The 16,280-nt window shown below is 39.6% G+C and overlaps 2 protein-coding genes across 2 annotated transcripts in view; one reads left to right on the forward strand and one right to left on the reverse strand.

The window, feature by feature from the left end:
* Positions 1 to 762: 762 nt before the first annotated feature.
* On the forward strand, positions 763 to 12,312 carry sms (spermine synthase). The gene is made up of 11 exons (XM_008296580.1): positions 763 to 924; positions 2,698 to 2,818; positions 4,391 to 4,478; positions 7,219 to 7,283; positions 7,374 to 7,549; positions 7,722 to 7,876; positions 8,020 to 8,109; positions 9,186 to 9,300; positions 9,410 to 9,489; positions 10,012 to 10,127; positions 11,125 to 12,312. Exons 1-11 carry the CDS (start codon positions 879 to 881, stop codon positions 11,153 to 11,155), a joined length of 1,083 nt encoding a protein of 360 aa, XP_008294802.1. The 5' UTR covers positions 763 to 878; the 3' UTR covers positions 11,156 to 12,312.
* A 47-nt stretch (positions 12,313 to 12,359) lies between these two features.
* LOC103368266 (G-protein coupled receptor 64) overlaps positions 12,360 to 16,280 on the reverse strand; it is a 12,996-nt gene continuing 9,075 nt past the window's right edge. Inside the window, exons 22-26 of the mRNA XM_008296590.1 lie at positions 15,056 to 15,427; positions 14,632 to 14,915; positions 13,914 to 14,015; positions 13,590 to 13,751; positions 12,360 to 13,355 (exon numbers count right to left, since the gene is read on the reverse strand). Coding sequence (XP_008294812.1) covers positions 13,252 to 13,355; positions 13,590 to 13,751; positions 13,914 to 14,015; positions 14,632 to 14,915; positions 15,056 to 15,427 — 1,024 coding nt within the window. The 3' untranslated portion in view covers positions 12,360 to 13,251. The remainder of the gene's footprint in view (positions 13,356 to 13,589; positions 13,752 to 13,913; positions 14,016 to 14,631; positions 14,916 to 15,055; positions 15,428 to 16,280) is intronic.

Genomic DNA, 16,280 nt, shown 5'->3' on the forward strand with positions numbered 1-16,280 from the left:
TAGAATTGCTGTTTTGCTTATTGTTACATTTCTTTTCCCTTCAAACACTCTGCAGTGTCTCTAACCAAAATGTTAACGGTACCTATATGAATGTGTGCACACAGAAAAATTAGCAACATTAACTGTAAAATAAGAAACCCACATATACCAGAATATAAACAAATTTTTAAAAACTCACACACTGACATAATTTTTAATCAGCTTTGATGCAGCAACAGCTTAACAGAATTTGTGAAATATAGTTTTGGCTTTTGGCATTTGACATATAACATAGAACTGAATAAATACAGTGAAGAAATAAATAAATGAATTTAAAAAAAAATCTATCAATGAATGAATGACTGAATGAATGACTGAATGAATGAATGAATGAATGAATGAATGAATGAATGAATGAATGTTACCAGAAACTTTGGTTTTTGGTTTTAGTATTTCACCCCAAAATTCCGTGACCACATTTGGCCCACCCCTATAAAAATAAAATAAAATAAATCTGCAAGCAATCAGTCCATCACCAACTAAATATTATTGGAATCTTTGGCTTTTGGTTTACGTATTCCACTCCAAAATTTTCAGTGAAACCATCTGGCCCGCCCCTATAAAAACAAAACAAAACAAAATTAAAAAAAATAAAAACATGAAATCAATAAATAGTGCTGGAAACTTCAGACGCTCCCCGACGCACGACGTGCTCCGGCTCCTCCTCCGCCCCGCGGCCGCAGCCAGTCCTCCCCGGGCTCGCAGCGCTGCAGCCCCGCCTCCCTCGGTGAGTGCAGTGGGTAGTGGTAGCAGCAGCGGTAGCAGGGCCCTCCCTCTGTCTCTGCAGATAAATATTCGCAGCCTGCTATTCCAGGCATGGATGACGGTTGCAGCAAGACATGGCAGTGCGACATTATACCCTCGACTTCAGCCTCTCCACGGCAGGTGAGGAAAGGCGCGATGAACGCAGGCGGCTCCAGAGTCGCTGCACCAGGGCTGCATGCTAGCTAGCGGCTAGCCTGCTACTATTAACCTGCTAGGCTGTGATTGCCCTTCAAAACAGTACATTGATTAGCTCGGAACATGGCTGGTAGTGGCACACACATGTACACAGGTTTGACAAAGTGTACTTTCAAGCTTAAAGTAAATGTAGGCGAACATTTTAATGCCATTTGCGTGCTCGTGTGTTGTTATACATGATGTGTCCAGTCCCAGTGCTGTGGATAGCGGTTCAATACCTTTCCTGCTAACAATGTGAATAAAGTGTGTTCAATCCAGCACACAGGACGGGAAGTGGCGCATTATCCGCCATTTTTGTAGTTTTTTGTGTGAGTTGCAATGTACATGCGAGCAGTGAGCTGGTGCAGGTGTTGTGCCAAAAGGTGATCGTCTGCCAATAAAACTAATGGTTGCTGCTTGTTAAAGCTTGTTAAAAAAAACGCCTGCAGCGGCTATTATCCGGATCAGACTGCCATAATATGCAAATGCACCTAACTTTGTGTCTGTAGTCATGGCAGAAGTTTGTCTTTAGCAAACTGTGTGTAACTACATAAGTGTAACCAATAAAATATTTGCAGTTTATAGTGTAATCAGGGATGACACCTACTAATTATAGGCATTGTTATAGTGTTGTTTCGGATGTTTAGAGCACGTGGTCTGATATATTGTTAAATAAATTGTAATTAACATGATGTACAGGTAGGTTCCATATATAAAGTAAAATGATAATCTGAAACAAGATTATGTTTAAAGGAATCTTTAAACTTAATTAGGTAATTAAAAAAAAGAATTAACTCATGTAATTTTGATGCATAAACAACATTTCAGTCACAATGTAGAGGCTGCAGTCACTTTTTGGCAAGTTGGATTGGTCGTTTTAAGTTATTTAAATGCATAAGGAGATCTGGATTGGCTGAAATGTAGGGTACAGAGCAGGTAAAATAATGCAGAGACAGAAGGATGATTTCTTTTTGACCCACACAAAAACAATTGCAGACCTACATAAACTCGGTAATATGTCAGTCCTAATATAATCTGTTTTGCAACCATCCTTATTCCAGTATTTGGTAACAAAACTTTACATACATTTGCTTTCACCACAATGAAGTGTCCAGATAATCAATGGAATAATACAGTATTAAATGTTATTATAGTGTAATAATAATGTTAAATGAGCATTAAATTAGTCACGGTAATAAAGTATATGACTGCATGTTAGTAAAAAACAACATACATCAGATTTGAGTTACATTTAATGCATTAGGGATTGTGCAGTTATTTAATTTCACATTCAGAAATATTAAATGTCACTTTTTTTTCTAAGGTAAAGGTGTTTGCTAAAATAAGTTAGGCATCATCTGGTTTGATCCATACCTATGCATCACATTTTATAAACTAATGCTATTCTCAAAAGTAACTTGTTTTTACACAAATGCATTTAGTAGATGACAAAAATAGATAAGGCTGTTCTCTTTAAAATAAGATATCCTCTAGTACTTTAAACAATCCGACTGTAAATGCAGAGTTGAAATTAGCTCCACTTTGAGCAGCTACAAAATTAAAAAGAAGTTGTTCATGTGTGGTACTGTAGTGCAAACTCAACTGTGTGAATGTGATTATATTACACTGCCAGGGTTCGTTCTACCTGCATAATGCCCGTTTATAATTTAGTAGGTTGCGATTGTGTTTTTCATTGTTCCATCCTCTGTGTGTTCCCAGTTGACTCCGCCTCGACAGTTTCTGGTCTGATGTCCATATTTCATGAGCAGGAACTGACAGAGACTGTTCATGACACAAATGGACATGGATACCTTGCTACGTTTGTTGGCAAGAATGGCCGGTAAGAACAAGTTTTGTTTTCTTGTCGTACTTGTTTTTAGGCAGACAATCCTAATCCCCCAAAGTCTCTTTGGGCCACCTACTTTTTTGGTCTGAAAGTAATTCACAAGGCATCCTAAAACTCCCAAGTCAGTAAGAAACAATCAGCAGCAGCTAAAACTTGCCGATAATTTGACTATTCAAACAAGCCTTTTGGAAAAATACAGTAACAATGCATCTCAAAATAAGCTTGGAGTGTGCTCTCCTGTGCACTAGAACTTTATTGAACCCTTTGGTAGGGTAACTCAGGGAAATTGTTGATCAAATTAACCATTTTCTATGTAAACTTCGAATTATTCATATCATCAAAACCAGTATATGAATTAAGGCCTTTTTTTTGGTGTAAAATGTGATTTTACACTAAGAGTAGGTTTATTATAGCTAAGTCTGTTTTGTCAGTCTGCTGCCTCTGGTGATTTTATCAACAGAATCCACATCAATAGTGGAATAATGTTGGCAAATCATTTTATTAAGCCTCCTCCCAGTCTGTAGATGTGTCTAAATTTAAAATACAAAGTAATGCTTATTCCGTAACAGGCCGGAATATCATTATGCTTTATAAAAGGCTTCTCCTTGTGCTCACTAAATCCCTGCAGTCATCTGACAGCAGCAGGACACAAGTATTGATTAATCTGCATCATCTGATATGAGAGATGCCCTAATAAAGAACAGTGACATTACACAGGACCGTCTACTGTGTTTCCCTTTTTTTAAATTTATATTAAATCTATTGCTATTATTATCTTTTTTAACAAAAATTGGATTTCTTGCTTAATCCTTGAAATACGTTTCAGTACTAATGCTGCTGGTTCAAACTCTAAACCGTCTATGAAGTAAAAACTGAAATAGCTCACATTGAGACATACATTCTCGTTGCACTTGCCAGATAAAGGTACAAAGATCTGTACATTACTGCCTATTTGCGGTGTCCAAGTATCATAGAGTTGTGCAAACTATCATCTCCACTGTTGCTGGATAGTTGCATAACTTGTTGATGAGCCGACTGAAGCTTTCTTCAATGTCTGCTGGTTCATTATGAAAAACATGGACGTGATAAGACACATTACTGACTGTAAGCAGGTCTGTCCTGTCCTGTCGGACTTAGAACCTCCGTTTACAACTAAAATACCTTGTCTTTATTCCCTCCCTTCAGTTAGGAGCTACTTTTAACTTTCTGCCCCATATCTATAATTGACTATGCTAAAATGTTGTAGTTTCAGCTGTCCGGGTAAACTGCAGGTATTGGCTGCATGAATGAAGGTAGATTTGATAGTGTGAAACAGAGGCTGAAATGTATTTATCCATAATTGAGTAAAAATACACTTTCACGGTGCATTCTGAGCACAAACGTGGTCTGCAGAGAGGCAGCCTTTAATCCAGCAGTGATGTAGTGGATGCTTTTTCCTGTGAAAAACTGTTACATGCACAAATATGCACAAATGAGACAACAGGATTATTTGTTTGTTTGTTCGCTTGCTTGCTTTTTCCACTTTGTTGCATTTCACATGCTCAACGTTACCACTTCCTTTCTCAGGGTTGCCATTCTGCGTGTGCACTCCCGTGGGTTGGTGACCATTGATCTGCAATGTTACGAAGAGGATAACATTGCACAACTTGACAATGTAAGTGAAAAAAAAAAATCACTTTATCTTCTTGAAGTTGAAACAGACAGCGAGTGCCTTGGGGCAGCATTTGAAGGGAAGTTGCCAACTTTTAAGCATGTAAGGGGACATAATAAAACCATAATCAGTCTATAAAATTTAATAGCCTTACACAAAAGCAGACTTTACTGTAAACTACCTGCTGCAGTGTTTCCTGGAGACATCAAAGTTTGTGTCACAAAATGTGTCATGCGAGGACATGATGAACATCTGTGCACAGCTTGTCTGTATTAAAGCTCCTGTTAGAACTGGCTGGCGGAGTGCTATTTGCATCTGTTTATTCACATGCTTTTGGTAAACACAAGGAGCGAGGGAGGGCCGTCTCCTGGATCAGTTCTGCTGTCTGACCCAACCCTCCCTCACCATGACAACCAGTCCCCCAATTTACTCTGATCTCAGCCACTGACAACAGTGGAGCATCCCTCCCACTGTGTCTGTTACTGATACAATCTAACATTGGCACGCCCAGACAGTCTGGTCTGTTCTGATTGGTCAGCTCCACGGGCTTGTGCAGGCCTCTGCTGGTGTTTTTGTGACCAAGGAAGTTAGCTGCTAGCTCAACATGAAGACTAGCCACGAGGAAAGCCTACTCTCCGCTCTTCAAAATGTATAAATCCCACCCATTTTCCTCCATACCAAGGGTTAAAGCGTTTGTTCGATTTTTTTAAGGTGGGGTTTGCGGTGGAATATGTTCTGGCTGCTGCTTTCGCAGAATTATTCAAGCACATTTGAGGACAAGAAAACACACAGGGCTCATTGTACACTACAGCCTGAATACAAAACACTGATGTTTTCTTGACTGCAACTGACGAAGGCCACAAGGTTAACTCTTTACCCTGCCCAGCGGGCGTCGAAGGCCAACCAATATATGGTAATAACTTGATTCTCCCCTCATCTTCAGCGGATGCTTTACCAAATGATTTGTGAGAGGCCCTGCAGGCTTTGTTTACAGCTTCATATCATTTTTGTTGAGCCTGTTTTGTGGCCTGAACAATGTGACCTCGCAAAATGATACACATGGGGCTCACAAAACAATTCCATCAAAGCTGACGGGAAGTACTTTCTTATATTTAATAATTTGGAACCTTGTGAGTATTTACAATCCTTACATTTAGCATACATGATTATATATTATATTAGGTATGTAAACACATGGTTGAAATGGCCTAAATGGCTTTACCCTTGATTACATTTCTCCCACAGGTTGTATGAGGCACTTCTCCATAATCGATATATTCCGACAGTGGATCACGGCCAGCGAACCATTATATTGTTCTCCCAAAAGCCACCATGTTGACAAAAATACTAATTTGCCCTCACTGACCACAGGTTTGTTATTGTGCAGCTTTGGTGTTTTTAGATCTGAACTAGTGTTTTAAAATACCACAATAACACGAACAAACTAGCGAATCAAGGCAGCGGTGCATCAGCAACTGTTGTGTTCTCTAAGATGAAATTACTGTTTTTGTCAGTGGAGTCTGGTGGCTTTGAAGAGAGCGATATATTTGGCTTCAGTTCTTCATTTGAAAGGCCTGTTTGTAGCAAAATACATTTTACACAGCTTCACCTTGCTGTCCGATCATAAGGATATTATCTATGGATGAGTACCTCATACAACCCCACTTGAAAATCCAAAACTAACATTTTAAAAGGAAAAGGGAAATTTTTGAGGTAGTTGCCACAACCAAAAATGCAGTGATGACCCTCCAAAAAACACAAAAAAACCCAAAGCAAACCCTTGCTATGACATTTTCAGAAAATACAGCGTGCTTCCTTATTACTGTTCTGGCCATCAGGTCAGACTGACCTGGAGACATCATCTTTTGCAGTCGTAAACAACATCTGGTTTCTAACAGAAAGTCCCGAATCACTAACAAGAACCGCGTCAGATACTTCCTCATCTGGTGAATAGGCAAAACCATCAATAATCACAGATGAATAAATAATCACATGGAGGGTTCTGTCTGGTAGAAAGAGCCTGAGGCGGAGGACATTGGGCTCAGAAGTGAGTCAGAGTGATATCCTAAAAACTCACGGGTGGCGTGAGAAATTCAGCTCCTTTTCTCTGCAGAGACGACTAACTTGGATCTTTTTTCACTAGACGAAAAATCTTAATGATGTCTCTTCTCCGACTAAATTCTTGAATCCAAGTTTCCACCGCACTAGCTCACCCACGACTATAATTTCTAGTCACAGAGAAGAGATATAAACATTTAAAAAAAAAAAAACCTGTCACTGGATGCAAAATTAATACACACCACAGACTGCAAGTTGAGTCACCAGCATTTTTTTTTTTTAATGTTTCCCACGAAATGACTTGAGAATACTGTCAAGATTATCCACCATCATTATTGGGACAGATACTGACAATTGCAACACAAGACAAATTAAAACCCCTAAACATCTAATTTGATTTTGCAGGGCCTTTAAACAGCTTTTGGACTGGCATAAAATGCAGACCAGTGTCCCACCATGCTGCCTGACTCCTGGCATTTTGTCTGGAAACATGCACTTTCACGCCCCAAATTTCTGCGGAACATCGAGTTCCTACATGCAGACCACAGCGGAACAATGTGGCCGCGACACTGTTTGCTTCCCATGTTTTAGAATGTTGTCGAGGTAGCGCTGTGAAGCATCCTACAATGTGGGGATAATTCATGTCTACTTGCGGTGTTTTTAATTCTCTGTTCTTTCCCCGCAGCTTTTAAATGCACTGGAAAAGAAGCTAAAAGTTCTCTTAAATGGCAATATTACAAGGATTAAAAAGTAAGTAACTGGAAGTTCTTGGATGTGGGAATGCGATCGCAGTATTTCATGCAACTTGTTTGACTGCATTGTTCGCCGTTTCCCTCCAAGGCTCCCGGCCATCGTGCGAGGAGCGAACATTGACCGATACTGGCCCACGGCTGACGGCAGACTGATTGAGTATGACATCGACCGGGTGGTGTATGAAGAAGATTCTGCATACCAAAACATAAAAATATTGCACTCACAGCAGTATGGAAATATCCTCGTGCTCGATGGAGATGTTAGTAAGTGATTACAGCACAGCAGCACATGGCGTGTAAGATAATGATTGTTTGCTTGCTAGTGTGTAAAATCATTTACTCGATTATACTTGCATGACTGAGTTTAGTGGTATTTAAGGTGTCAATGGTTCATAAGTATGGGAGAAACTATTGTAAATGATTCATGTTCTTGCAGACCTGGCGGAGAGTGACTTTGCCTACACCCAAGCCATCACAGGAAATGGAAAAGAGAATTATGCTGGGAAAGAGGTGCTGATACTGGGAGGAGGCGATGGAGGCATCCTTGCTGAGTTGGTCAAACAAAAGCCAAAGATGATCACCATGGTGGAGATATCCTTTATGGGTTCTGTTCTGCTGTTTTGTTTTGTTTTTTTTATTCCTGTATTGTAGCTTTGATGTCCCCCCAGTTTATTCACACACTGTTTTACTCATACTTCTACATCTGCACCATCGTTCCTTAACTGAGCGTCCACATTGACCAGAAGGTGATAGACGGGTGCAAAATGTACATGAGAAAAACCTGCGGGAACATCCTTGACAACCTGACGGGAGACTGTTACCAAGTGAGTGTTGAATACATATTTGTATGTTGTGGGTGTATTTACAGAGGTTAACATCGGTGATCGAGAGACACCAAGCCGGGTTTTAACTGGCTCTGTTAACACTGGTTTTCTGACTGAAAAGAATTATAAAGTCATATAAATAGGACAGGAAGAGAAGCATTAGATATTCAACCAGAGATTGTTATGGCCCAAAGAAGGGACAAACATATTTACAACGGGACACAGGAAACAAAGGTTGGGTTTCTTGAACTTCCATTTTATTAGTGACTTGAATTATCAGGTTTAACTTTTTATAAATGAGAAAGAGAAAAAAAAAAACAACCCTTAACCACCCCATGCCCCAAGAAGTGGCAACTTACAGGTGGACCTGGCAGGTCGGCCAAACAAAACAAAAAGGGTGTGGCGCCAAGCCAACCCTATCCAGGGCCGTCGAAGCCGGTGCCGACACCTGAGCTAAGGGAAAAACACAAACTAAGCCCAAGCCACAAGGGCGAACAAAAACAGGACGGCCGATCCCACCAGGTCAAACAAGAAAAACTGAAACTAAAGATACCAGACTGGCATCAGGGAATCTGACAGCGTGTCAGCTGGAGTCGGGAGCGCGCACAGGTCTGAGGCGGAGCCTGTGAGGTGAGCAGGACTGGAGGCAAGAGTGAGAGCGAGCAAACACTCAGAAAGCCAGCCTGTTTGTAGGCGGAGCAGTAACTCCACCAATTAAATAATAAAACCCAGTAACTAAATATGCTCACCTGGAAATATTTAGATATATACAAAACTAACTTCAACGAAAAATAGCGAGGAAAAAAAAAACTAAACTGAAGGAAAAGGGTGAAAAATGTGGCCTCAGCACATAACAGAGATAATGTCAAAATATTCAAAGTAAGGCAATTAATAAATGTGGAGATGATTATGTATATCTTTGGTATAGAGTTAGAGTGATGGTTAGTATAAAGAATAATTTAACATCATGTAGAACAATAGACAAAGTCGCCAGATACATTAACAGATTTTTCTGATTTTCAGACAAGAGCTAGGTAAGTGTGCAGTGAGTAATCTGCTTCTCTCATTGATCACAGATACTAATTGAGGACTGCGTTCCGTTGCTGAAGAAGTACGTCCAGGAAGGAAGGACGTTCGATTATGTAATTAATGACCTCACTGCAATCCCGATATCCACCGCGCCAGAAGAAGGTTTCCATCCATCCATCCATCCATCTATCTATCAATCAATCTGTCTATCCATCATGGTGTTACAGAAGTGCATCACAGAATAATTATCATTCAACTTCTGCTTTTGTAGACTCTACATGGGAGTTCCTGCGTCTCATCTTAGATCTGTCAATACAAGTCCTGCATCCCAGTGGGAAGTACTTCACACAGGTGAGTTAGGAACCGATTAGTGGGTTCAGTGTAAACGCTTCATATTAGCATTGTGTTAATAAACATTTTTTTAAAGCATCAGTTGATATGAATTTCATGGAAGATGAAGGTGCTTTTTAAGTTTCATTTTTGTATTTCCATTGATTACAAACCTGTCCGTCCCTAAGGCTGATTCAAGCCCGACTCAAACTGCGTTTTCAGAATATCCTGCTGCATTTATTTGATGCATTCATTGTCCAAGTTGTCATTTGGAAAGCACAGCACAGTCATTTGGATATCGTGAGGGACAGAATGGTTGTGTTGTTTGATAGAAAGAATAAAACTGTTTTAAGACCTAAGCTTTTATGTTTTAATATCAAACATAGTTTTAAAAAGGCAAACAGGAATGTTTCATTGTGTGGGAAAGCAGCTAACAAGAGGCACTGGAACACAACAGTTCCACTTACAACCCTCTGGTTACGGCATGAAAAAAATCATTCGCAGGTGTGTTTCATTAAATGTATTTTTCCTATTGATCATCAGGGGAACAGCGCGAATCTGACAGAGGCACTGAGTCTGTATGAGGAACAGCTGGGAAAGCTCTCGTGTCCCGTGGACTTCTGCAAAGAGGTGGTGTGTGTGCCCTCCTACTTGGAGCAGTATCCTTTTATCAGTTGCAAACGATCAAATGCAGATCAAAGAACATGGCACAGCTGACAAAAATAACCTCCTTAGAGGGCTTTTTATTTCAGTGCTCCTGCTATAGTTTGTAGCTTCTTTTAGTAGCTCTGGCCCTTACTTATACTGGTAATAACAACCTTGTGCTCGACAGGTTCTTTACTGTGAACATTACAACCTCTCTGGTTGCCTGAAGGGTGCTTTTTTTTCTTTTTTTTTTGTTTGCCTTGTCAAGATTTGTTGTTTCAGTGTGTTCTCCGTTACTTTGGAGGGCCCAAGGCCATTAGAACTGATGACTACAAAACTGAAACTAGAACAGGTTTGTAAATACTGTTTGCTTAAAGGTTCACATCTGATTTTTATTTAAGGTCAGAGATTTGGCATTTACTCAGTTTTAATCACCTCACTTATAAGTTTTAAGCAACTTTCATTTAAGTTTAAAACAGTCAAGATAGTCAAAAAGTTTTGAACCAAATGGGGGAAAACAAAAATAGCCCTGTTTGCAGTGTGAACTCGTAGTTACAACACAAGCATCACATCTATTGTAATTACTACAGCATGAACACAAGCTAGACACAACTCAGCCAGTTTTGGACTCAGACATATTCGTACATTTACACGACTTGCAGAAACTGTGTACAAATCTGTGTCTACTATTTCGGTGCTGATAGCAAATCCTCTGGTGTAATGTTAATGCGTGAGCTCAGCAGCAGCCACACACAGCACTGGTTTGCAATAACAAAAATGCCAACGATAGAGGAATAAATAAAATCACATTCATAAGAGAACCGGATGACTGTGAGTACTCTACAGTTATCACGTATATTTAACATAACTAACAATTATGTTCGTAAGACGAGGTATGAGCTCGTGTCTGGACCGACTTGAAGCAGACCGTAGGAGCTAAAAATATCTGTTAGAATAAAACAATATGCTGCTGTGTTTTGTTGTGTTCTGTCCTTAATCGTATCGCATCAGATGGGTCTTCTACACCACATGGAAGAAGTAAAGACTCTCCAGTTTTCTCTGCTTTAATTCCCAGCAGCTGGAATGTGAATGCTCCTCTCCTTTCTCCTGTAGCCTTAAAGCTGTGCTTAGACTGAGCGTGACGTGAAAATAAGAGGCAACACAAAGTTTAGATAAATTCATTACTACAGGGGATTTCCATTTTTAAAAAAGAACTGTAATTCCTGAGTCTGAGTTGCTGATGCTCGCACAGGCACACTCCTCGTCACACTCGGCAGCCTTTGCCCGTTATGATTATATTATAGTGAGCTACAGCTGAGTGACTGCAGCAAACAACAGCACGGCAATCAGCTGTTTTTAGTTAACAAGCATGGACTGCAAAACACTCCCGACTTAATTTGCCCGTGTTGCTTTGAATGAATCAGCATAAGAGTCACTTTGAATCCAGTCTGAGCACATCTTAAGGGGAACACTGACAGTTTTATCATCCCCGCTCTACTATCCCCATTCCACCCTTCTCTTCCTTCCTGTGTTTTAGTTGTGTTTTGTTTGCTACAACTTCTCAGTTGTATTTCATTTATGTTACTTGATTTAAACTGTCCATTTGCATGTCCTCTGGAGGAACTGTTAGATGTTGAAACACTGATTTGATACACTGATGATATGGTGTAACTCATCTTACCATAGGTGTGTGTGTTCTCTTGTTTTATTTTTTTTTCTTTAATCTTGCATTATGAGCTCAGATCTTGTGATGCCTAGGCACAGCCTACCTGAACTGAGTCGCTTTTAAGCTTCATGAAGCTTTATTTTTGTTACTGCCACTCAAATGTGATCTGATTCTTTCAGGTTGAATGGAGGCAATGTGATCAAGCCCAGTGAGACTGAAGTGTTTTAAGTCCAAATGTGTTTTAAAAGGGAAACAATTCCTCCACGTTAACGCCACCTTCTGTGCTCGTGCTGTCTTTATGTCATGTTTTATTTGCACCTTTGGTTTCTCCTGATATACTTTAAGTTTTTTTAAGACTATATTAGGTGCATGTAAAGGACAGTGAATGTAGCTTGCATATAAAGTACACAGCACATTTGATCGACCCTGTGGGACATTTATTTATTCATTATAATTTCACCAAATGCTGTTCTGTCCTACTTGAGATAATTTTGTGACCATCTACAATTAAAGTGTGTTGGGGGAAAAATGTCTCGGCTGTTTGACGGTCGTCTTTTTCAAGTTAAAAAAAAGTCACAAAATTTTAATAACAAAAAATGCTTTATTGATACATGGATGGACACGTTTATTGAGGACTTAATATTTAAAGTGCCAACCGGTACAACAGACTTCCAAAAATAACAGGCGGGACGGTCAAAATCTTTTTTCATCATGTCTTAAAAATTGAAAGTATTGGATTCATTGCTGTTTAACAGAAATTAATATGTATCTTAGGATAAACCAGTAGACCTTAGCTGAGACTAAAACACGCCAAGCACGAGACTGTTGCTTCTATAAACTATGATTTATAGGATAATTCCTTGCAACACTTCTGTCTTCAAAACTTTAGCAAAACAAAATCTAATATTTGGCCCTTCATGTGTAGTTTTTTTTACTTGAAAGCACTGTTAAATAGTTCTTCCTTTTGTGGTTGAGGTATTTATTGAGCTGTTTTGTATTTGCAGCATTTGCCTGCTGTAGTCCATCGAAACATGAAGAAATTTTAACACTGCTAAAAACAAAAAAGTCAGTTTTATTAGCTCAAAATCTGCTCTTAGAAATGTAGATTTATGTGCAGCATACATTGGGTTTAACCATGTCTCTAATCTAACATATCGGACTGGACTTTCACCAACTTGATAAACATCAGTGCATACAATTTACCTTTGGAGTATAAAAACCTATAAAGATAACATCTCTGTTCAAACAATAACGATTGTCCAGGTTGGTTGTAAAGGTACAATTAATAAAAGGATAAAGGTAGAATATAAAAATCAAGTTTCATGTGGAATGTAGGATTTCTACTGTCCCATTACAAAACATTTAGCTGATACAGTACATGCTACGTGCACAGAGGCGATACATAAATTACACAGTTATACAAGTATTTACAAATAAGTGCTGGTAAATAGACTGGTTCAGTCGTATTTGCATCAGGACGGTTGTGGGTTTCTGTACTGGCTGTTGATCTCGTTGAGGATCACGTCCATACTGGGATCTTCATCTCCTGTGATTACTCTGTCGTCAAATGGGCTCACTGTAACACAGAACTACTGTTACTGCTTATCTGACAACAGATATTTTTGAAAGGGCTACAGAAAAATAAAGGGGGGCACACTAGTGAATCCTTTAAGGCCCTAAAAGCTTGTGTAAAGTTTTTGGATAAGTAATCATCAATTCACCTGACTTGAGATTTTAAAACCACTCCTAATGTTAACATCTTACTGTCAGGAGGTTGCGACAATCACAGTTTTAAAATGTTTCCTCTTACCGACGCCGTGACTCGGCTCTGAAGACTCGCTGACGAGGAAAGTAGAGGAGCTGGTTGAGTTGTTGTAGTTGTTGGAATTTGAGGAGTTTGAGGAATGAAGAGATGTTAGTTTGGTCAGGGACGATTTCTTCACAGTCTTCTGTGTCGCAGTGCGACTCCATTCTGTAAAAAAATATAAATTCCACGTGATCGAGGTTAAAATGTGGTTAATTACAATCCTCATGCAGAAACTTAAATCTTTCACTTTGAAGTACAAGAATTTTAATCATACAGGTTTCTGGCCAGACTGGAGCAGCAGTGAAATGTAAAGTGAACATTACTAACCCGAGTTCTCTGCTAGTCTCATCTTGCCACAGCACAGGTAGGTCCTCCACTGCCTCCTCACACTTTCCTTCACCGCACAGTGGAAGACAAATATGAAGAAACCTGCAAAGCAATTGTAATTTAACAAATCAGGGGAACAAGATGATGTCTGCAAAACATGTGACATTTGGACAAAATGAAGGCAAACTTACAACATTTTGTGTATTTTGTTATACAATCAGGTATTACGACTGACATTGCAGGTGCCCTGACCTGCAGTCATATCTCAGAAGAAATTGGTTTAGATAATCCAACTAAATGTTGGATTATTACAGGCTGTCAGATTTAGTTTTTGGCCCAGACTGACTTCATTGTTGTAATGCTACACTGTCACTTCACCAAAACTACACACTAAAAATCACTAGATTTAAAAATCAAATCGATGACGGTCACAACACACTAAAGTTAAAACCTTTAGACTTTAGACATTGTTAGCTGAACGAAACTATGTTCACATGATGTTTAAAATTACATGTTAATATTAATCAATAGCATATAGTCATATAATGCATATATGTAAGTTTGCCATAAGTTTGGGTAAATAACACAACAAAAATGCAAAAACAAAAAAAACTTTGAATGGGTAGTTTTGCACCCATTGGTCTGAAGTTGTTTCAACCTGTCTACTCTTACCCAGTCTTAAATGTTCCCACTATTACACCCAAATTAGTCAACTCACCTTGTAAGGAGTTAAAGATGGCAAATAGGTACATGAAAGCCAGGTTAACTGGCCCCCAAGCAAAAAAGGCGAAGCCCCAGGTGAGGCCCAGGAGGATGGTTATCCCCGCCATACTGCGCACATCCTGCAGTGTGGTTCGGTGCTGAACATTGTGAGGGTTTTGCCGTTTTATCCGGCACAGCTGGACCAACACGACGATGAACATGACGAAGTTGAAGAGAAAAATGACACAGAAATAGGCCACGACGGCCACGTAGAAGGCGATGTCATTCTTCAGCCAGCAGCTGTGGGAAAGGACAAGGACGGGAGAGAGGTCAAGGGTTTTATTTTGAGCTGATTGATTTCATATGGAGCCATATTTGTTTGCTTTTTTTGGATTTTGTGCAGAATGATGTGCAAATCAGCCTTTGGACAGAAGACTCACAATTCATCAGTCGTGCCATCAGTAAACCTTCCATAGGAGACAAGACCGTAGTTATCTTTGTCAATCGCAATGACAATAATGACCACGATCATCGGGACGCCCCAACCGACCAGCGAGAACTTCAGCATGTAGCGCGATATGTAGCTGTTGAAGACTTTGACCAGAGCCAAGTACATGTGGACGGCCTCGAGTCCCATCCAGGTGAAGGCAACCAGCAGGAAGTAGTGAAGGAACCAGGCGGTGGAAATGCAAAGGCCCACAGAGTCTGGATAGAGAGCCAGCCACGCGTCCACCAGGAAGACCAGGTTCAGCAACAGCAGGGCCAGGCACAGCTGGATCAGGATTTTAGATGGAATGTCCTTACGAAGCTTCCTGCAGGGTTGATGTGGTCCAGACAACATAAAAGAAACATCTCAGTGAACTATTCTTAGTAAACAACAGACTCAGAGTTAAAAAAAAAGGCTGTGAAAACACATCCGTCTCTTTCTAGTTCTTCATATTTCACTGCAAGTCACAGCCTGACATCTACTGTAGCAGTGACAAACAGCAGCCAGCTCCTTGACCAGAAGAAAAAAAGACTAGGATCCAATAAATAACTTGATCTATCACGTTCTTGTGGTCAGAAACCAAACAGTTAAATTATAGATGAGGATCTATATGTCAGTAACGACATCAAAGCTGTACTAAATCCTTATTCGGACACCTCAAAAACACTGCGAAACTGAGAAACTGAACGTCCAAACAAGATCTAGAGAAAAGTATTCATGCTTTTATTACTCATAGAGTGCATTTGTTACTCATTTAAATTGCTGCTGCTAGAAGAGAGAACTCATGACTCCAATTCTCAGATCCCCGCACTGGATTCTAGATAAAAACAGAATTGAATTTAAGGCCCTACCATAAGTTTCTGAATAATCTAAGTTCAGACCAAATACGGTGAAGTCATGTTTCATCATTATGCTGCTAACTGCTGGAATCAGCCTCCTGGTGAAACTTCAACTTGCTCCAAGTGTTGACATTTTCAAAAGCAAGCTAAAGATTTATTTTTCCATATGTTTTTATTTTTTCTATCTTTTGTATTTTTCTGCTGTTAGTGAATGAATTTTAAATATTCTATAAAAATTTGTTTGCACTTTATTCAACTTCCCTGTGCTGTTTAAGATGCATTTAATTTAATGTTATCTTGCTCTATTTTCTATCTTATTGCCTTTGCCTAATTTGTTTG

Source organism: Stegastes partitus, unplaced genomic scaffold (genome assembly GCF_000690725.1).
Source record: "Stegastes partitus isolate 25-593 unplaced genomic scaffold, Stegastes_partitus-1.0.2 Scaffold1136, whole genome shotgun sequence".
NCBI classification, from domain to species: Eukaryota; Metazoa; Chordata; class Actinopteri; family Pomacentridae; genus Stegastes; species Stegastes partitus.